At 44.3% G+C, this 21,671-nt stretch overlaps 1 protein-coding gene across 2 annotated transcripts in view; it reads right to left on the reverse strand.

Moving 5' to 3' along the window:
- The window catches only part of LOC140190814 (rabphilin-3A-like), a 95,882-nt gene that overhangs the window by 37,252 nt on the left and 36,959 nt on the right, over positions 1 to 21,671 (reverse strand). The window contains exons 4-5 of one of the 2 annotated variants that reach the window (XM_072247681.1): positions 15,423 to 15,510; positions 13,444 to 13,476 (exon numbers count right to left, since the gene is read on the reverse strand). In XM_072247681.1, the coding sequence (XP_072103782.1) occupies positions 13,444 to 13,476; positions 15,423 to 15,510 (121 nt within the window). The remainder of the gene's footprint in view (positions 1 to 13,443; positions 13,477 to 15,422; positions 15,511 to 21,671) is intronic. The other variant, XM_072247682.1, reaches the window with a different exon arrangement.

The raw sequence follows: 21,671 nt of genomic DNA on the forward strand, positions 1-21,671 counted from the left end.
AGGAAGCCAAGGGTCCAGTTGCAGAGGGAGATACAGAGGCTTATGGATTAGAACTGAAGGTATGATTGTATTCAACATTGAGCTGTAAGCAATAAACAGCAGTTTGAGGTAGGCATTGCTAATGTTCAGGCGTCCAAGGCCAAGTGGAAAGCCAGTGAGATCGCATCAGCTGTAGACCTATTGTGGTAATAGGCAAACTGCAGTGGGTCCAAGTCCTTGCTTAGGCAGGAGTTGACTCTATCCATGACCAATCTCTCAAAACACTTCATCATGGTAGATGTGAGTGCAACAGTCATTGAGGTAGCTAACCCTGCTCTTCTTGGGCACTGGTATGAATGTCACCCTTTTGAAGCAGGTGGGAAACTGCAACTGCTGCAGCGAGAGATTGAAGATGTCCTTGAACACTCCTGCCTGTTGATTGGCACTGGTTTTCAGAGCCCTACCAGGTAAACCATCAGGGTCTGACACCTTATGATAGTTCACCCTCTTGAAAGACATTCTGACGTTGACCCCTGAGATAGAGATCACAGGGTGACCAGATGCTGCAGGGATTTGCACAGGTGTAGTTTTATTCTCCCCTTCAAAGTGTGCATAAAAGGCATTGAGCTCATCTGGGAGCGAAGCATCACAGCCGCTCATGATGTTAGATTTTGCCTTATAGGAAGTAAGGGTCTACAAACCCTCCAGAGCCGATGTGTATCCAATTCCATCCCTAACTACAGTTGGAACCTTCCAAAGGTTCCTGAACTTCTTGTATAGTTCTGAATCACAAGTCTTAAATGCTACAGATCTAGCCCACAGCAGACTATGAATCTCCAGGTTCATCCATGGCTTTTGATTTGAGGGTATATCTATTATGACCTCAACGGCACACTCTCATCCACACAGGTCTTGCTGAAGGCGGTGACAGATCTGAAGATGATTCCCTGAATGTTGGCCAGTCGACTGACTTAATCAGCAAATTTGTGCTTGTATACTTATAGATTAATTTTACATTAATCCCATTTTTATTCCTCCCAGAATTCCATCACCTCCCCTACCCCCACCCCCAGATTGTGCCACTCATTTACACACTAAGGGGAATTTACAGAACCCAATTAACCCAGAGGGAATAACTTACAGAACCCTGGGAGTTGACGTGGATAGGCTTTTTCCATTGAGAGTGGGGGAGATTCAAACAAGAGGACATGAGTTGAGAGTTAAAGGGCAAAAGTTTAAGGGTAACATGAGAGGGAACTTCTTTACTCAGAGAGTGGTGGCTGTGTGGAATGAGCTTCCAGCAGAAGTGGTTGAGGCAGGTTCGATGTTGTCGTTTAAAGTTAAACTGGACAGCTATACGGACAGGAAAGGAATGGAGGGTTATGGGCTGAGTGCAGGTCGATGGGACTAGGTGAGAGTAAGAGTTCGGCATGGACTAGAAGGGCCGAGATGGCCTGTTTCCGTGCTGTAATTGTTATATGGTTATATGGTAACACTGTCCTGTAAGTGCTCCTTCTTGATGCTCACCATTGGTACTGTGCAGTGCCCAGAGTCTTGGATCTCATGCAGTGGAACAATGCTGGGAACAGTTTGTGTGCAGTACATCATTGCCCTTCAGCGTCTTACCAGTCCAACGTAACGTCTGAGGGGCTGCACTCTTCTCAGCTACTTTATTTAAATTAATATACAAAAGCAGGATGTTACACAATTCATAAAAAACAGTTACTGGTATCAGATAATGACTTTTTAGCTCATGAATTAGATTTATCAACATTCTTAAATGTAAATATTATATTTTACATTCTGCAGAATCTCATCAATGCTGATTGATTCTCCACTATAACAAACTAAAATCTATTTCATCTGATTTTGGGGATTTGTTCATATAAAATCCCCATAACACTGCCTTAGGCAAATATATATCTAAGTCTATTTGGACATCAGTGGTAATGCAGTTATCGGATAGCAAATAACATTCTCTGCTGAAAATAGTGTCAGCAATATTCACATACTATATGTGTGTTATTTCCATAAACTTTGTAACTTAAAGTTCAAGTTTCCCTTCAGGCTGATAATAAATGCACTGCCCAAGTACCACGTCTACAGGGTGTGGGCTATGATGAGTGAAGAGGTGAAATCAGTTTAAAAACTTGTTCAATTTAGATCTAGTGTTGGAGTTATGCCAAGCAACCCTGACATATGGAATTCACATTTTGTAGCGCATTACTCCTAAGGGACATTATAAACCTTCATTTAGAAATTATGGAACATGAATTGTTAAAATAAAATCACGCTGGAATGACTTGATTGAATTTTCTGAGGAAGGAATAAGGAGGGTTGATCATGGCACTTCTTTTGATCCTGTTACACAGAATTTAACAGAGTTTGTGTTAAGTCTGGTGTTAAAAGTAATAGTCCTTAAAAGACTGGCAAAGAAAACAGAAAATTGGAGGGGGAATATCCTCCGATACCCTCAGTCTAATCGAGCATCTAATAAGGAAGCTCCGTTGATCAGGAATATCTTAATGGTTTAGAGGGAGCTTTACTCACGATTCTTAATTCCTTCTCATTGTTTCAGGTTTCAGAATCTATGTAAACAATCAGGTGTGAGCAGATTTAAGAAACAGGTACAAACAGGAAACTTTATTGCCTTTTCAGGAGAGTTTTGATTACATCGTCAGGGGTTCATTCTAACAGATTCAAATTCTACTCTGAAAGGCAATGATTATGCAAAGGAGTGTGACAGGATGACATTGGTGCCTCAGGGTTGCCTCTTCATCTCCACCAGCATTTCAAAACTTGCAGCTTGAGATGAAAGTAAGGAAACTCTACAATTACTAGACAACTTTTGCCAGCCGTTGCGGGAAGGCGGCAGCTTGCGGCTCCTGTGGTGTCTGCCCCGTGTTGAGCTGGCTGAAGCCGCAACCTCTGATATGGGGTTGGAGGTGCTGAGCCAGAGCCAATGTGAGCCTGTCACCCCTGTTTACGTATCACGGCTAAGTAGAATGATGGGGCGTAAATGGCTCTGTGCCTGTCAGGTACATGAAAGTGTTGGGAATTCCTGACCCTTGGTACTTTGATGCTTGGTAGCCTTGAAGGTGAGGGCATTATTCTTGCAGCTCTGCCTGTAATGGGGGCTATGCCAAGCAGGGAGACACCAGACAGTTGGCAGCACAGTGGTGTGGCTATTAAAGCTGCTATCTCATAGCATGAGAGACTTTGGTTTCATCCTGATCTTGGATGCTGCCTGTGTGGATTTCACGTTTCCCCTGAGACTTTCCTCTGGGTATTCCCTCTGGGTGCTCCGGCACAATTGGGTTCTGTGAGTGTACTCCCTCTGGGTGCTCTGGCATGGGTTGATGGGTTAATTGGGTTCTGCAAATTCCCCTTAGTGTGTAAATGAGTGGCACAATCTGGGGGTGGCGGGGATAGGGGAGGTGATGGGATTCTGGGAGGAATAAAAATGGGATTAATGTAAAATTAGTACATTAGTACACAAGCATACTCTTGCTGATGACACACTCTTGTTGGCAGAATCTCGGATGGTGATAGGGAGGCGAGCAGGAGTCAGATAGGTCAACTGGTTGAGTGATGTCACCATGCAATCCTACACTCAGCATCAGTAAGACCACAGAACTGATTGTGGACTTCGGGAAGGGGAAGTCGGGAGAACACACACCAGTTTTCACTGGGGGGTCAGCAGGGAAAAGGATGCACAGTGTCAAGCTTGTGGGTGTTGATATCTCTGAGGATCGATCCTGGTCCTAACATATTGATGCAGTTACGAAAAAGGGCACACCGGTGGCTATATTTCATTAGGAGCTTGAGGAGATTTTGTACGTCACTAAAGACTGGCAAATTTCTATAGATGTACCGTGGAGAGCGTTCTGACTGGTTACATCACCGTCTAGTATGGAGGTGTGGTATGCCAGTGCACAGGATAGGAAAAAGCTGCAAAGGATCGTCAGCTCAGTCAGTTCTGTGGTGGGCACTAGCTTCCCCAGCATCAAGGACACCTTCAACAGGTGATGCTTTAAGAGGAGGCATCTCTTATTAAGGATCCCTGCCATCCAGGACATTCCCTCTTTTGATTGCTACCATCGGGGAGGAGGCATTGGAGCCGGAAGACAGACATTCAACGTTTTAGGAACAGATTCTTTCCCTCTGTCATCATTTCTGAATGGGCCACAAACCCATGACCACTACCTCACCTTTTGCTCTGTTTTTGCACTAAGGAGCAAGAGGTCAACGGCAGATGCCATCTCTCTGGCCCTACAGTCCTCCTTAGAACACCTGGAGAATAAAGACGCATACGTAAGGCTCCTTTTCATTGACTACAGCTCTGCCTTTAATACCATCATTCCAAATAAACTGATTACTAAGCTCCGGAACCTGGGCCTTAGTACTCAGATATATAGCTGGATCTTCAACTTCCTCACAGACAGGACCCAGGCTGTAAAAATAGGGGACAAGCTCTCCTCTACAATCACTCTGAGCACCGGTGCCCCACAAGGCTGTGTACTCAGCCCCCTGCTGTACTCACTGTACACTCATGATTGTGTAGCCAAGTTTCCATCGAACTCAATATATAAGTTTGCTGATGACACAACAATTGTAGGCCATATCTTGGGTAATGATGAGTTTGAGTGCAGAGAGGAAATTAAGAACCTGGTGGCATGGTGCGAAGACAATAATCTATCACTCAATGTCAGCAAGACAAAGGAACTGGTTGTTGACTTCAGAAGGAGTAGCGGACCGCACAACCCAATTTACATCGGTGGTGTGCAAGTGGAACAGGTCATAAGCTTTAAGTTCCTCGGGATCAATATCACAAATGACCTGACATGGTCCAACCAAACAGAGTTCACTGCCAAGAAGGCCCACCAGCACCTTTACTTACTGAGAAACTAAAGAAATTTGGCCTGTCCCCTAAAACCCTCACTAATTTTTATAGATGCACCGTAGAAAGCATTCTTCTAGGGTGCATCACAACCTGGTATGGAAGTTGTCCTGTCCAAGACCGGAAGAAGCTGCAGAAGATTGTGAACACGGCGCAGCACATCACACAAACCAATCTTCCGTCCGTGGACTCACTTTACACCGCACATTGTCGGAGCAGTGCTGCCAGGATAATCAAGGACACGACCCACCCAGCCAACACACTTTTTGTCCCTCTTCCCCCCGGGAGAAGGCTCAGGAGCTTGAAGACTTGTATGGCCAGATTTGGGAACAGCTTCTTTCCAACTGTGATAAGACTGCTGAATGGATCCTGACCCGGATCTGGGTCGTACCCTCCAAGTATCCGGACCCATCTCTCGGTTTTTTTGCACTACCTTACTTTCCCTTTTCTATTTTCTATTTATGATTTATAATTTAAATTTTTAATATTTACTATCGATTTGTACACTAGGGAGCACGAAGCGCAGAATCAAATATCGCTGTGATGATTGTACGCTCTAGTATCAATTGTTTGGCGACAATAAAGTATAAAGTAAAAGTAAAAAAGTAAAAGTATCCATTTTGTTATATATATTTATTTAACTTAATTTTTAAAAAATCTATTGCACTCTACTTTTGCCACAAAACAATAAATTTCACAATATAAGTTAGTGATAATAAATCTAATGCTGATTCTATGGGCCAAAAGGCCTGTTTCTGTGATAGTGCTTGGGGATCCTCCTTCTATGTGAAAAGGTGCGAAATTTGACGGCAGTAATCCCGCTTGGATGGTTCTCTGACTCTGGAAGGCAAATCCCATGAAGACTGCACACCTCACAACCTCCACCGGGCCCCAGAATTTGCCAAACCTGCGGGAGCCTGCAGCATTTGAAGGATCTGGCCTTCCTCTTGCGGGTGTTGACAATCACTGTTTGGATGCAGATGGAAGTTGGGCCCCAAGGAAGTCCCCTGGAAACTGCTAGCAATCAGCTTTGGTTTGGAAGTTAACTCCACACCAGTGTGTAGACTTAACATGATGGACATTGGGACAAATGCCTGAATTTTGACATTTTGGTGCTATATGTTTTTCTGAAAGGGTGTACACTGGTGATCTATATATACAATGAAAATGATGGCCTTTATCCTGAGGAGATAGTCTAACACTGCTCCATATTCCTCCCGCATTCTAAAGATGTACAGGTAACTTTTAGTTTTATTTATTTAGAGATATAATGCAGGACAGGTACTTCCAGTGCAATGAGTGGCACTGCCCAGCAACCTATCTGCCTATCTATCCCTAGCCTAATTTACAATGACCAATTAAACTACTAACTGGTTGGTCTTTGGAACATGGGAGGAAACTGGAGCACCCGGAGGAAACCCACACAGTCCCAGGGAGTGCGTACACACCCCCGAACTCCAAACTCCAATACCTCAAGCTGTAATAGTGTTGCACTAACCACTATGCTATCAAGTTAGCGGGTTAATTGGTCATACTGTCAGGCCAGAAGGGCCAGTTACCATGCTGTATCTCTCAATAAAATGATCTTTCAATTGCCACCGGCCATGGAGCCTGGATCCCCAGCAAAAGTCAGTAATCAGTACAAAAGACGGGCAATCTACATGGGTGACAAGCAAGCCTTCAGATACTTCCAGCTACACACCATTACTGAAGTCGCAAATTCCACCCCAAATCTGTTGAATAACCTGATCACATCTTCAATACCTGGTGCCAAAGCTTCAAAGCAGCAATTACCGGTTTTGTGGCCCGTGTATTTTCCGGATGATTTTGCATTTCTGAAATCCGTGAAGGAGATTGCCATAGTGGTGGGCAAGGACTCCATCTCAACAATGAGCAGTAATCAGAATGAAATTCACATCCAAAGCAAAAGCCAGACTTCCCAATATCTGAGAGGCCCTCCAGCCCAGCGACCTCACTGGCCAGCAATGACCTACCAGGCTGATAGCTCCTCTGTGACTGCCAGGAGTCATCCTCATCACCGCAGGCGTCCAAGTTTAAAAGGGTAAAAACATATTTATAGGGTTACGTCATGTTCTCACTGAATGACAAACTGACTTGAGTGGAGATGATGCTGCAGCCAGCCACTATTTTCTCCCTTCTTCAAATCAATGCTGTGAGTGACAAGACTTGTTGAAAGCATTGAAACTAACTAAAACAGGCATGGAAGGGCACTATTTGTTGTGTCACACTGTTCACACATTCAGGCAGCACTAGTGCCCAGGAGGTCACAGCTTCTATTGACAAAAGTTGGGGGCTGTTTAATGAACGGCAGTGAGTTAAATTTACTCTAGATTAATGGGCTTCCTGTACTATTGTGAAAAAAAGAGCAAATAGGGTGGGTCATTGCCCAATAGAGGCTTCAGGCATCCATCCATTTAATGAAAACAAAACAAATACAGATGCTGAAGGTCTGAAACACCCTGCAGATCAAGCAGCCAAGGATACAAAGAGAAATCAAGTCAAAGACCTTTGTCAGAACTAGGAAAGAGAGAATGAGATGCAGAAATGGTGGGGGAGGGATAGGTCAGTGATGCTGTATTGATAAACCATTGATGTGCTGTCTGATAGGATAATGAAGGCAGTCATTGTCCTCATCAACTAGACAATCCATCGAAATTGTTCACCATAGCAAGCCTGACTTCACTCTATACAGAAAGATTCCCTTTATCTTTGCAAGCAGAACAAGTGCTACACCTGCCCCTACACCTCCTCCCTCACCACCATTCAGGGCCCCAAACAGTCCTTCCAGGTGAGGCAACACTTCACCTGTGAGTCTGTTGGGGTCATCTACTGCACCTGGTGCTCCCGGTGTGGTCTCCAGTATATCGGTGAGACCCGATGTAGATTGGGAGACCACTTCGCCAAGCATCTACACTCCGTCCGCCAGAAAAAGTGGGATCTCCCATTGGCCACCCATTTTAATTCCACTTCCCATTCCCATTCTGTCATTTCAGTCCATAGCCTTTTCTATGGCCATGGTGAGGCCACACTCAGGTTCGAGGAGCAAAACCTTATATTCCGTATGGGTAGCCCCCAACCTGATGGCATGAACATTGACTTCTTGAACTTCCTGTAATGGTCCCCTCCCTCTATTCCTCATTCCCATTCCCCTCTCTCACCTTATCTCCTTACCTGCCCATTACTTCCCTCTGGTGCTCCCCCTTCCCTTTCTTCCACGACCTTCTGTCCTCTCCTGTCACATTCCCCCTCCTCCAGCCCTTCATCTCTTTCACTAATCGACTTCCCAGCTCTTTTCTCCACTCCTCCCCCTCCCCCTCTCCCAGTTTCACCTATCACATACTACCTTCTATTTCTTCCTCCCCTCCCCCCACTTTCTTACTCTGACTTCTCATCTTTTTTTCTCCGGTCCTGACGAAGGGTCTCAGCCCGAAACGTTGGCAGCTTATGCTTCTCCATAGATGCTGCCTGGCCTGCTGAGTTCTCCCAGCATTTTGTGTCTGTTGCTTCTCTTTGTCCTAGTCACCTTCTCTGCAACTTAAACTGACAAGATTTTCACTTTCCCAATTCTAAACCTGTTTCCATCCCAAACTGATGCTTAAAAATGAATCAGGTCTGGGAAACTCTATCAAATGATGGAGGAGAAAAGACATGTGCTGATCGTGGGAAATCTGGCTTTTCCTGTGGTTGCAAATTTCCTTCTGTTTGCTTGTACCGAACCCTTTATTTGAGCCAAGGAAAGACTGAGCAACGAGCTGGGTTAGGTTTTAAAAGTTACACAGGAGTTGGATGATGTAGAAAAAATGTTTCCACTGAGGAAGCTGATTATATTTTAATCAGAATTACATAGGGAAACATCTTTGCTGAAAGTGGTTGGAATCTTATTCCTCACTCCCACGGGGAGTGGTTAAGGCAGACAACGTTTAAAGGAAAGCAATGGGAAAGTGAGAGCATTTAAAGAGAAACAGGAACACAAGGTTGCTTGATAAATTTTGGATGAAGTAAATGGAGAAAGCTCTTCTGTAAGACTAATTTCAAAAATTACTGTATCCCCTTCGGACCAGAAGGAATTAATGCATGACTCTAGAATCTTTCTGAAAATCTCACCAGCTCAGAATTAACCACCACCTCTGGCATTCTACTCAGCAAGTCACTTTTAGAAATTTGCCAGTAAAAAATCGCCAGGCTTTCCCTGCCTTTTTACCCACAGCAACATCTTACCCTTACCGGATCCAATGTAGAGGCGATGAAGAAATTTGCCTGACTTTCTGCTGAGTTTTCCCTTCTCATCCATTTTTCCACAAAGTGTCAGGAGAATATCTGTCCTTGCCAGGGGTGCTGGGGTGATGGATTTCATGTGTGAAGATGTTCTCAGACACCAGTACATAAGGTGGACCCTCATTTACTACTTTGGGAAGTACCCACAGTCCCTACCCCAACCTCTTCAAGGCAATTTATAACAAAACTGTTGGAGAATCTGGCAGGGAGGGAGTTTATTCATTGTAGCAAAAATACTCAGTAGTTTGACAAGCTTATGTGAATTAAACATTTTCTACCTAATTTTGTCAATTTCTCTTCCCTATCCTCTGATATCACTCCTTCATTTTTTCTTGATTTATTAAACATTCTATTATTTTAAGTCCATATCTACAGTCCAATTTAAATGATTCACCAGAGCACAATTCAAGCGAAGTCCATCACAATGGAACAGCTCTCTCTCTCTTTCCCCAACACTGGTGCCAGTGTCCCATGAATTGGAACCCACTTCTACCACAACATATTTTGAGCCAGTATTTACCTTTCTAATTCTTTTTACCCTTGACAATTTTCACCTGGCTCAGTTAGTAATCCAGAGATTATCACTTTTGACCTTCTGCTTTTCAATTTGACCATGAGCTGCTCAAAATTCCTCAGCAGAACCTCCACTGCTGGTCCTACCCGTCATCAGTGCTGATATGGACCATAGTAACTGATTCCCCCTCCCCCCCTCTCTCTTCTACAATGAAAGAAAGGCAGACCTCTCACCACTTTGGATGCCACGAAGGTCAACACACTGATGACTCGCTTATTAGAATGGAATCACTGAGCTATGCTGGGAAATACACTAGTTCAGTTGAACATAGTAGGATCCTATAAACAAGTACGTACAGTAATGTGTTTTTTTCAAAAAGCAGAAGTCGGAAATAGAAATTAAAAATGCTGTCAAACAGCATCTGCTGGGACGGAAAAAGTAATTGCTTCGAGTTAACGGCACTTCATCAGAATGGTAGAGATGTGAAACCAAGCATATTTTAAGTTGCGGAGTGTGAGAAGGGTGTGGAGAAAAATCAGTGTCCGTGTCTGTGATAGGGTTGAGCACAGGGGTAGCCTGATGATACAACTGATATCAGTGGGGTCTAGGAGATGGCAATGGAAAGCTAGTTCCTGGTAAGTAAATGGAGGGAGAGGGACAAGGACAATAGAGAGAAAGTAACTGTGTATTGGAACTGTGGTACAGAACCATAGTTGGATCGAAGGACTCAGTTTGGTTTGGAATGCTGTTGTTGCTTGCTTCTATTGTTTGCATGATTTATTTTGTTTTTTTTCTCTTTCTTGGTGAATACTGGAGGGGCAGGATTTGGTCTTATGTTTTTAATTGGATCCTTTTGAATTCCTTGCTTTGCAACTTGTCTGTTAAGCAAACAAATCTCAAGGTTGCATAATTTATACATTTGTTGATAATAACTGCACTTTGAACCTTTGAACACCAGAAGCTAATATACATTTTAAAAAAGCTGGAAACGGTCAGTATACTATACAATACGCAGGGTCGGCCGGTGGCGCAGTGAGATCGGCGCCGGGCTCGAGAACGGAAGTTCCCAAGTTCGATCCAGTGACAGACCGCCCTCCCCAGCGCGCTCTCCATCCGTGCCGGGTTGATGTCGAGCTTGCAATTCGACCTCGTAAAAAAAACACTGCCACCTCCAGTTTAAATTCCCATGCGGAATATGGTGGAGGATCAAATACCCAAACCCAAATCCCATTTCATTGGTCTACATGGACGTCAATGAGCTGGAGAAGCTCAGCAGGTCTGATCTGTTGAGCTCTTCCGGCACGTTTTGTGTGATGCTCCAGATTCCCATCCTCTGCAATACCTCTTGTGTCAGGTGGACTATACATTTATTCAGAGGGGCAAAACAAGTGAATTGCCTCTTTTCAGAACTAGCCAGTTCCGATATGAACAGGAAAGGATGATTTTCATGACACCCTTACAATACAGCGCTACTGTATATGGTCCTTGTGCTTGGTTATATTGGATGGTAACAGAATCAACAATATGCAGCCCCTCACATCCAGTTGCGGCCAGAACCCATCCCTTTAAAATCTAGAAAACTCGATCCGTGCACTTATTTTTAGTAGGCTTGACTACTGTAATGTAATTATTGGCACCACCATTGAGAACATCTACCATAAACGCTGCCTGGGCAGGGCGAAACGCGTTATCAAGGATGCATCTCACCCTAACCATGGACTTTCTACTCTCCTCCCAACCGGTAGGCGCTACAGGAGCCTCCGCTCCCGCACCAGCAGGCACAGGAAGAGCTTCTTCCCTGAGGCTGTGAGACACTGCTGGACCTCACATCACAGCGCTAAGCAGTATTGCACCCATATTGTACTGTATCAGTACTTTTATATTTGTGTGCTGTAGCACTTACTTTTTATTCACAGTTATTTTGTAAATAACAATATTCTTTGCATTTCTGGTCAAATGCTAACTGCATTTCATTGGCTTTGTATCTGTACTCGGCACAATGACAGCAAAGTTGAATCTAATCTAATCTAATTTTCACAGGTCTCTGTAAAAAATCCCCCAGACAGCTGCAGCTCATTCAGAACTCGACTGCGAGAGTCTTCAGTAAGACCAAGAAAGTAGAACATATCACTCCAGTTCTCCGATTGCTACACTGCTTCCTGTCCATCAGAGGATTGACTTTAAAATATTACTACTGGTTTATAACGTCTAGGCATTATAACGTCTGTGGCGCGTGGCCAAGTGGTTAAGGCGTTGGACTAGCAATCTGAAGGTTGTGAGTTCGAGCCCCAGCTCAGGCAGCATGTTGTGTCTTTGAGCAAGGCACTTAACCACACACTGCTCCAGTCCACCCAGCTGAAAATGGGCACCAGCAAAATGCTGGGGGTTAACCTCGCGATAGACTGGCATCCTATCCGGGGGGGGGGGTGGAGGGAGTCACGTACTCTCAGTCACTTTGCGCCACAGAAACCGGCCTGATGAGCCTAAGGCTTGGGACAGACTTTAACTTTACAAATACCTGGGGATACGAATTGACAATAAACTGGACTGGTCAAAGAACACTGAGGCTGTCTACAAGAAGGGTCAGAGCTGTCTCTATTTCCTGAGGAGACTGAGGTCCTTTAACATCTGCTGGACGATGCTGAGGATGTTCTACGAGTCTGTGGTGGCCAGTGCTATCATGTTTGCTGTGTGTGCTGGGGCAGAGGCTGAGGGTAGCAGACACCAACAGAATCAACAAACTCATCCATAGGGCCAGTGATGTTGTGGGGATGGAACTGGACTCTCTCACGGTGGTGTCTGAAAAGAGGATGCTGTCCAAGTTGCATGCCATCTTTGTCAATGTCTCCCATCCACTACATAATGTACTGGGTGGGCACAGGAGTACATTCAGCCAGAGACTCATTCCTCCAAAATGCAGCACAGAGCATCACAGGAAGTCATTCCTGCCTGTGGCCATCAAACTTTACAACTCCTCCCTTGGAGGGTCAGACACCCTGAGCCGATAGGCTGGTCCTGGACTTATTTCATAATTTACTGGCATAACTTACATACTACTATTTAACTATTTATGGTTCTATTACTATTTATTATTTATGGTGCAACTGTAACAAAAACCAATTTCCCCCGGGATCAATAAAGTATGACTATGACTTTAACTATAACGTCTAGGACCAAAATACATCTCCAATCTCTTGCTGCATTATGAACCTTCCCGCGCTCTCAGATCGTCTGGGGTGGGTTTGCTTACCGTCCCCAAGGTCAAAGCTAAACATGGTGAAGCAGCTTTTAGTTACTCTGCTCCACATATCTCACATATCTGGAATACTTTCCAGAGAATCTGAAGTCAGCCCCAACTATAAGCTCTTTTAAATTGAGGCTTAAGATTTTCTTTTTGCTGCAGCTTTTAATTAGAATCTCCTGCACTGTAACTTCTATCTATCATATCTATTTTTGTGTGATTTTATTCTCTTATATATTGTCTGAAACTTGATGCTTGATTTTTATATCTTGTTCTACTTTGAAATGCCTTGGATTTGAAAAGTGCAATACAAATAAACTTGTTGGCTTTAAAATGACAGTAGAAATTATAGCACTGTCTGCTTTACCAGAACAGAGAAAGGCACGTTTCAGAAAGAGGATCCATACAAGCAGTCACGTAAAACAGTGATTGACAAAACCCTTGTGAACATGGTCAGGTTGACTGGAGACAGAGTTCACACGCACAGATCACAAGTCAATGAGTGAAACTTACCCCGGTCAGCTGGGACGCCACCTTCCGCTTGACCTACAAAACAACAGAAGGAGAGAAAATTGAAACTCAGCTTCAGCTTTACAGACTGTTGAACAAGCAAACTGAACGTAAGGCTTCAGCGGGTTATGCTCTGCCAGATGCAAGCTGAGTCAAACAGGTGCATGAAAAGAAGGCTGGAAACACTCAGCAGGTCATGCAGCATCTGCGGAAATAGGAAGAGTTAATGTTTCTGGTTGAAGACGCTTTCTCTGAACCTCAGCAGGCGGGATGGGTTAGTAAGTTTGCTGATGACACAAAGGTTGGGGGTCTTATGGATAGAGTGGAGGGCTCTCAGAGGTTACAGCCAGACATCGATAGGATGCAAAACTGGGCTGAGAAGTGGCAGATGGAGTTCAACCCAAATAGGTGTGAAGTGGTTCATTTTGGTAGGTCAAATATGATGGAAGAATATAGTATTAATGGCAAAACCCTTGGCAGTGTGGAGGATCAGAGGGATCTTGGGATCCGAGTCCACAGGACACTCAAAGCTGCTACACAGGTTGACTCTGTGGTTAAGAAAGCATACGGTGCATTGGCCTTCATCAATCCTGGGATTGAGTTTAAGAGTCGGGAGGTAATGTTGCAGCTATATAGGACCCTGGTCAGACCTCACTTGGAGTACTGTGCTCAGTTCTGGTCACCTCACTACAGGAAGGATGTGGAAACTATAGAAAGAGTGCAGAGGAGATTTACAAGGATGTTGCCTGGATTGGGGAGCATGCCTTATGAGAATAGGTTGAGTGAACTTGGCCTTTTCTCCTTGGAGTGGCAGAGGACGAGAGATGACCTGATAGAGGCGTATAAGATGATGAGAGGCATTGATCATGTGGATAGTCAGAAGCTGTTTCCCAGGGCTGATATGGCTAGCATGAGAGGGCACAGTTTTAAGGTGCTTGGAGGTAGGTACAGAGGAGATGTCAGGGGTAAGTTTTTAGAGAGAGAGTGGTGAGTGCGTGGAATGGGCTGCCGGCAATGGTGGTGGAGGAGGTTAAGAGACTCCTGGATGGGTACATGGAGCTTAGAAAAGTAAATGGCTATGAATAACTCTAGGTAATTTCTAAAGAAAGTACATGTTCGGCATAGCATTGTGGGCTGAAGGGCCTGTATTGTGCTGTAGGTTTTCTATGTTTTCTTATCTCTGCATCTTCCATCCAGTGGACCATGGAAAGTCAACTCTGCTTCTCTCTCTCTATAGATGCTGCCCAACCTGCTGTGTTTCCAGCACTTTCTGCTTTTATTTCAGATTTCTGGCATCTGTACATTTCAATCTTCAGATTCAATCAGATCTCCCACAATCCACCGACCGGAAGGCATTTTACAACTTCCCAGGGACATAATGACTCAGTAATCTAGGCAGGTCATATGGGCAATGATTGACTTGAAGGATTCTGAGGTTCTCCTCACTGCTAATGCTGTACTAGACCTTCCCAACTGGGAAGTGGGGCAGTCTGCTGGAGGAACAACCTGGACCTTCAAGAATAACCTCTTTCAGTTCCCCTTTCCTCACACAACGTGCCACGTGGGACCTTTGTCAGGTGAGAAAGGAAGAAAGATTGCCAGAGAAACATCCTGCTAGGGTCAGAGTTTCAGGGTAAACCCCCAACAAATGTTGGTGCTCATACATTGAACGTGATGTGATTTGCCCAAACCAGTGCTAGAGGGCTGTGAAAGGTACAATCCGGAGGTACCTGCGGATTTTCAGCTTCCACATATAGGCAAGCCTTTACTGTGAGTTAGTACACTTAATTGTTTAATTAGCTGAGCGAGGTATGAGAAATTCCAAGTTCAAGTTGAAGTTTAATTGTTATTCAACCATACACATGTATATCTCCAAACAAAGCAGCATGGGTGCCAAACACCGTACCACCAGTCACACCCTGCACACAGCACAGACAGTTAGATAGCAGACAGACTTGTAGTTAGATAGCAGAAGAACATACAGTCACAGAAAAAAATATCTAGCCCAAGTCCCGGAGAGGCATGGCCTGAATATTGATGGTGATTGGACGTTGTCCTAGAGCCACGGTTCTGCAAGAACAAGCATGCAGCATCTCATGAAAACTCAGAGACTTAGAAACACTTAAAACTATTAAACAAATCAAGGCAGTAAAAGAAATAACAAAATTAAAGAAGCCAAATATAAATAATTAAAAATATAAAACATTCAAGAATCTTTCAAACAGTGTAAGTTATATTCGAGTCTGAAATCTGTTTCCCCCCACCAAAACTAATGGAGGTGCTGTCCCTGTACCAAGCTCAACTGTGCAGGTTCCCGGCATTAGTATTTAGTAACTGCTACAACTTTACAGACCGATCCCGGACTCTGGGAACAGTCTGCCAGCAACTCTTGGATATTCCAGTCTTGCTGGCAAGGAATATGATGGAACAAATTTTCCAAACGCTAGGCTAAACCATTGTTGGATAACTGCAAAGTCCAAATTCAACAGCAGGAAACCCCAGCGCTTACAAGCTTCAATTGCATATTGCAAATATTTTTGGGGGCTGGTCACTCCCAGAAATGGTACAAGTTACCTCACAATAGGGCAAAGCAGCCCACCAGGTTATAGAGTATGAAATCCTTGGGGCGGTGGGATCCCCTCACGAGCTGAGCTTGTTAACGGATGATGTGCAAATGCCCCAATGTTTGCACTGGCAACCTTTTCCAGGGTGAATAGAAACACTTACTGAGACAGTTAGGAATAAATCATAAATCTGTTTTATATCAGGGTCAGCAACTTAATGTGCAGAGCTAGAGTTCAGGCAGATTCCACACTCTCAATCTCTCTTCTCAAAAATGGAATAAAAATATTTAGTTACTCTGTGTGTGCTGGAACACTTTCGAATTCATCCGTTTGCAAAACTGCAAAATGCAAAACTTGTGCCCTAGCTTCTTGTCCAGAATGGTCTTGCAATTTTGATTTCATCCCTGTAGATTCACCGGAAGCTTATTACAAAAATCTTCTCTTTAGGTCTGAAGACCATTGGTTGATCCTAAAATCCAATGGACCTTCGCCGCAAATCTGGTCCTTGCTGCATCACGGAAACTGGACACCTCTCAGAGTCGCAAACAAGAGAGAAGCTGCAGGTGCTGGAAATCCAGCACCATACACACACAATGCTGGAGGAGCTCAGAGGCTGGGCAGCATCTACATCGGGCCAAACCTTTTCAGCAGGTCTGGAGAGAAAAAAAAGCTAAGGAGTAGATTTAGGGAGGGGAAGAGAGAAACACAAGGTGACCCGGGGCGGGCGGTGATGAAGTAAAGAGCCGGGAAGTTGATTGGTGAAAGAAACAAAAGGCCTTGGAAGAAAGAAAAAGGGGGGAGGAACACCAGAGGGAGGCGATGGGTGGGAAGGAGATAAGGTGAGAGAGGGAAAAGGGGATAGGAAGTGGTGGGGGGGGGGGTGGGAAGCATTACTGGAAGTTTGAGAAATCGATGTTCATGCCATCAGGTTGGAGGCTACCCAAACGGAATATACGATGTTGTTCCTCCAACCTAAGTGTGGCCTCATCACAACAGTGGAGGAGGTCATGGAGAGACATATTGGAATGGGAATGAGAAGTGGAATTACAATGGGTGGCCACTTGTTGTAACGGATGGGGCGTAGACGCTCAGCGAAGTGGTCTCCCAATCTACGTCGGGTTTCACTGATATACAGGAGGCCACACTGAGAGCACCGATAACAGTATATGACCCCCCCAACAGACTCACGGGTGAAGTGTCGCCTCACTTGGGGTCCTGAAAGGTAGTGAGGGAGTAAGTGTAGGGGAAGGTGTAGCACTTGTTCTGCTTGCAAGGATTAGGTGCTAGGAGGGAGATCAGTGGGGCGGGGGGAAACAAATGGACAAGAGAATTGTGTAGGGAGAGATCCCAGTGGAAAGCAGAAGGTGGTGGGAAGGGAAAGATGTACTTGGTGGTGGGATCCCTTTGGGGGTGGTAGAAGTTTCAGAGGATTATGTGCTGGATGCAGAGGCCGGTGAGGTGGTAGGTAAGGACATGAGGAACCCTATCCCTGGTAGAGTGGCGGGAGGATGAAGTAAGAGCAGATGTGTGTGAAATGGAAGAGATGCGGTTGAGGGCAGAGTTGATGGTATGGAAGGGAAGCTCCCTTCTTTGAAAAAGGGGACATCTCTTTCATTCTAGAATGAAAAGCCTCATCCTGAGAGCAGATGTGGCAGAGATGGAGGGATTGAGAAAAGGGGATGGAGTTTTTACAAGTGGTAGGGTGGGACAAGGTGTAGTCCAGGTAGCTGTGAGTGTCCCTTGCTTTATAATAGACATCAGTGGATAAACTGTCTCTGGACGTAAAGACAGTGAGATCGAGAAAGGGAAGGAGGTGTCGGAAATGGACTATGTGAATTTGAGGACAGGGTGAAAGTTAGACCTCTGAGAGTCTAGACGGGAGGATCTAACTCGTGCAATGGATCAGCAGGTAAGTGCAAAGTGACCTGGCATACCTGTGTAATGCCCTGGTTCATATTTTAAATGTTATGCTGTATGTACTTCATTTTGTCAGTTCTGTAAGAGCAGTCTGTTCGGTTTTCATGCTTGTTTGGGTTACTGTTGAGATAAGAGATGAGAAATGTGTGCCATCCAATTAGGACAGTCGGATTAAGGGGAGGTTTCTCTGGTGGGGGACACTAAGGTTGGGCTTGGGGCTTTTGTTCGGGAGGAGATGAAGAGGAAGACGCTGGGGAGAACCGGTCGTAGCGTACAATCCGGTGGGAGACCCATTTGTTTGAGAAGGATCGCGAGCGACGTTCGGAAGGTGGTGTGTGCTTTCACGCTGACCGAGGGCCCAGTGCGTGAGTGACAGAGAAGTCCAAGATAAGCTCCAACTTTGACTGTTTAATTAGAATGGGCCCTTTTCTTTTAGTTATTCTTTACTGACCCTTTAGTTAAGATTCATAAATATAATTCCTTTAATCGTATGCAGTGTGCTGTCTGTTGTTTCAAGGCTTTAGTTTGTAACAGGGTAGCAAATGACACAGCGTCCACACAAACCAGAGTTGGGGTGGGATCGAGTGTGTTTCAATCTCACGAGTTTGGCAGGGTCGGAGGCTGTCTTCCCTAGACTTACGCAGCCAAGGAGACCAGGGTGTCTTCACCTGCATCAGACATTAGGTGTGAAAGATGGCACGGGCAATCTGATACTCTATAGTACCTGCAATTTGCCTTATGTCCTCATTATGTCAATGACTTTAGAAGGAATTGGCAGCTGGTCAAAGCTCCACAAGATCATGGAGCACTGGAATGGGATTCAGTGAGCTTGAAATTCAGCCTTCATGATCAGCGATGTCAGTATTCTTAGGGGTGGAGAGAAATGGCACACCTATTCTGAAATAACTTAATCTGGAACAAGCTGTTAAGCAGAAACTTAATAAAACAGTTAAGCACAAAAAGAGTATGTTACTTGGCTAATGCGTTAAATAAAGTTTACTTTCCATTTGGCTATCTTTCCACAATTAGTTACCTTTGAAGAAATAAATCAATATCATGCATGATTGGCTTGTCACTTTCTGCTATAGATATTAAAATTATCATATATTAGGTATGATAAAACTAGGTAAACATTTTTATAAACAGTTTATAATATGCAAATGCATTGCTGACCCTTGCAAAAGAATGTGTTTTACTGTATTGCTTTGAGCAAACTGGCACAGGTTAATTCAAAATCGTCCAGCTCATTTATTCAAAGAAACTCATTTCATTTCTGTCTTAGACTAAAGCTGTTTGAGTAAGCAGTGAGTATTTACTGAAGGTTTTGAACTGCCTGGAATTTGAAGAAATGGACTTCAAAGAGAGAAAAAAAATTACAGCCAGTTATGGAAGATAGTAGCAACTACTGTCTGAAAACCTGGCACAGTTTTCTGGAGTGCATCCAGCAAATAATAATTCATGATGACACATCTGCACCAGCTGCTCATGTGAAACATACACATATGATTTTATATGCAACAGATTAGGAAATGTAAAATTCTTTCCTAAACCTATTTACTAGGATGGAGATGCTTACAAATAAACTCCAAGTCACACACAAGCAGATGTCAAACCAAATAATTAACAGATAAAACAAGATTACAAAGAAGAGGGGATGAACAACAGGACTAATTGATGTATTGTAAAGCTATTTCATCTTTTTAAAAATTCCTATTATTTGTTAATAATGTGGATCATAAGAAAGAACAAAATTACACTTCTAACTTCATCAGATGTTTTAGATCAGGGGTTCCCATCTTGGGGTTCATGGACCCCTTGCTTAATGGTAGGGGTCCTTGGCATAAAAAAGGGCTGGGAACCCCTCTTTTAGCACGCAAACATCTGCAGATGCTGGAATTTCAAGCAACACACATAAAAGTTGCTGGTGAACGCAGCAGGTACAGTCGACATTTCGGGCCGGGACTCTTCGTCAGGACTAACTGAAAGAAGGGTCCCGGCCCGAAACGTCAACTGTACCTCTTCCAATAGATGCTGCCTGGCCTGCTGCATTCACCAGCAACTTTTATGTGTGTTGCCCTCTTTTAGCATTAGTTTCTCCCTTGAACCTAATCATTCTCTTGCCCTTCTGCTCAGACACAACACTGGGTAAACAGTAGGCTACTGGACTTCTTGTTCAAGAACCCATCACTGCAAAATTCAGCAGTAGTGTGATTGATCAGGCCCAATCCATCATGTGCCATAGCATAGGTCTTTCCCGATCAAAAGCTTTTCCACTCCTGGCAAAAGGAAGACATTTTCACTGCAGTTATTGCTATACTTCTGTTGGAAGCCATCTTGGAAGTCAGAGCCAAGTGATGTTGCTTTGCTGCCGACAACATCCAGGTCATATTCAGCCCAATTGTATTTCTAGTGCCCTGGATACCCCCTCAAGACCACTCACATTTGAGGAAGCTCTTTGATATACTCTGCACTAGCACGATAAAACTTGCATTTATAATACAAATCTCATCTCTGATGTATTTTATAATACAAAATGATATCTCTGTCATTTCTAGTGGTGAAACAAATGCCTATTTACATAGTGCATGCTTCAAACCTTGCCAGAATGAAAGATTGCAAATATCAGATCTGCCATAAAATCATTCCTTCAAGTTGTACTTTGTCCCAATTACCATTCTATAACCTGCCTTCTGTTCCACTACTATTCATATTTTCCTTGTAACCTCATCTTTCCTTTCATTTAATCTTTCCTGCATTCCAATCTTTCACAGTCTTCTTTTACAGCCATTTCATTTTCTTAATATTTTCCAACTGTGGCCAAAGGTCTTGGCTCAGCCTGTTTCTGCTCCTTGAATACTGCCTGACCTTCCTGCTTTTTTTAGACTTACAGTAGTGTCTTGTTTCCCCCAGGCCCTGCTCCTATAAATGATACACACTAACTGGTTCAACCAGTAAGCTTCTAACATAGAGAGAAAAACAAAGTTCTGGAAGAACTCAGTGGGTCAGGCAATGGTTGGTTGACATTTTGAGGTCCAACTCTGGCCTGCAGAGTTCCTCAAGCGGCTATTTATTTGCTCCTGATAACAACTTGACCGGAGATGGAGTTGGAGTTAAGATGGTGTTAAACGGCCACTCCTTTGCTTGCATCTTCGGAAACAGCTCTATTTCCATCTTTAATATCTTTATTTTCCCTTTCAGGGTTCTTTTGAAAACCCTGACCTGGAGTTACACGCTGACTTTGGACCTTCGCAGGAATGGGGCCTGTTCTCGGGGTTTCAGGACTGGCCATTGTTCGGCACGCCAAGGGTCCGGCTTGTACTTGGACGTCTAAGATCTCGGGGCCCTGAAGACGGGTGGACCGAGGGTCGGTGTCACAGCAGGAGACCCGCGTGTTGTCGAGGGAGTTGGAAAATTTACTGCTGTGTGCCCAAAGACCAGGGATCTTTGCGATCTTCAGGCACAGAGCTCGAAAAAAGTGACATAACGGACTTTTAACATCGTAAACCAGCGAGTTGTTTGTTATGTTCTCCCGCTCGCTGGGGAAATGGAGACACCTCGGTGGCGGTGCCGATGTGTGCTTTGTTTTGACAGTTGGAGGAGGGGGGACTGTTGCTCACTGTCACTTATGAGTGGGAGGGGGGAGCTGGGGGGGACTTTGGGGTTCTCACATTTAACTGTCATTCATTCTTTGGGGCACTTCTCTGTTTTTGTGGATGTTTGTGAAGAAAAAGCATTTCAGGATGTATATTG

This window comes from Mobula birostris, chromosome 31 (genome assembly GCF_030028105.1).
Source record: "Mobula birostris isolate sMobBir1 chromosome 31, sMobBir1.hap1, whole genome shotgun sequence".
In the NCBI taxonomy this organism is placed as follows: Eukaryota; Metazoa; Chordata; class Chondrichthyes; order Myliobatiformes; family Myliobatidae; genus Mobula; species Mobula birostris.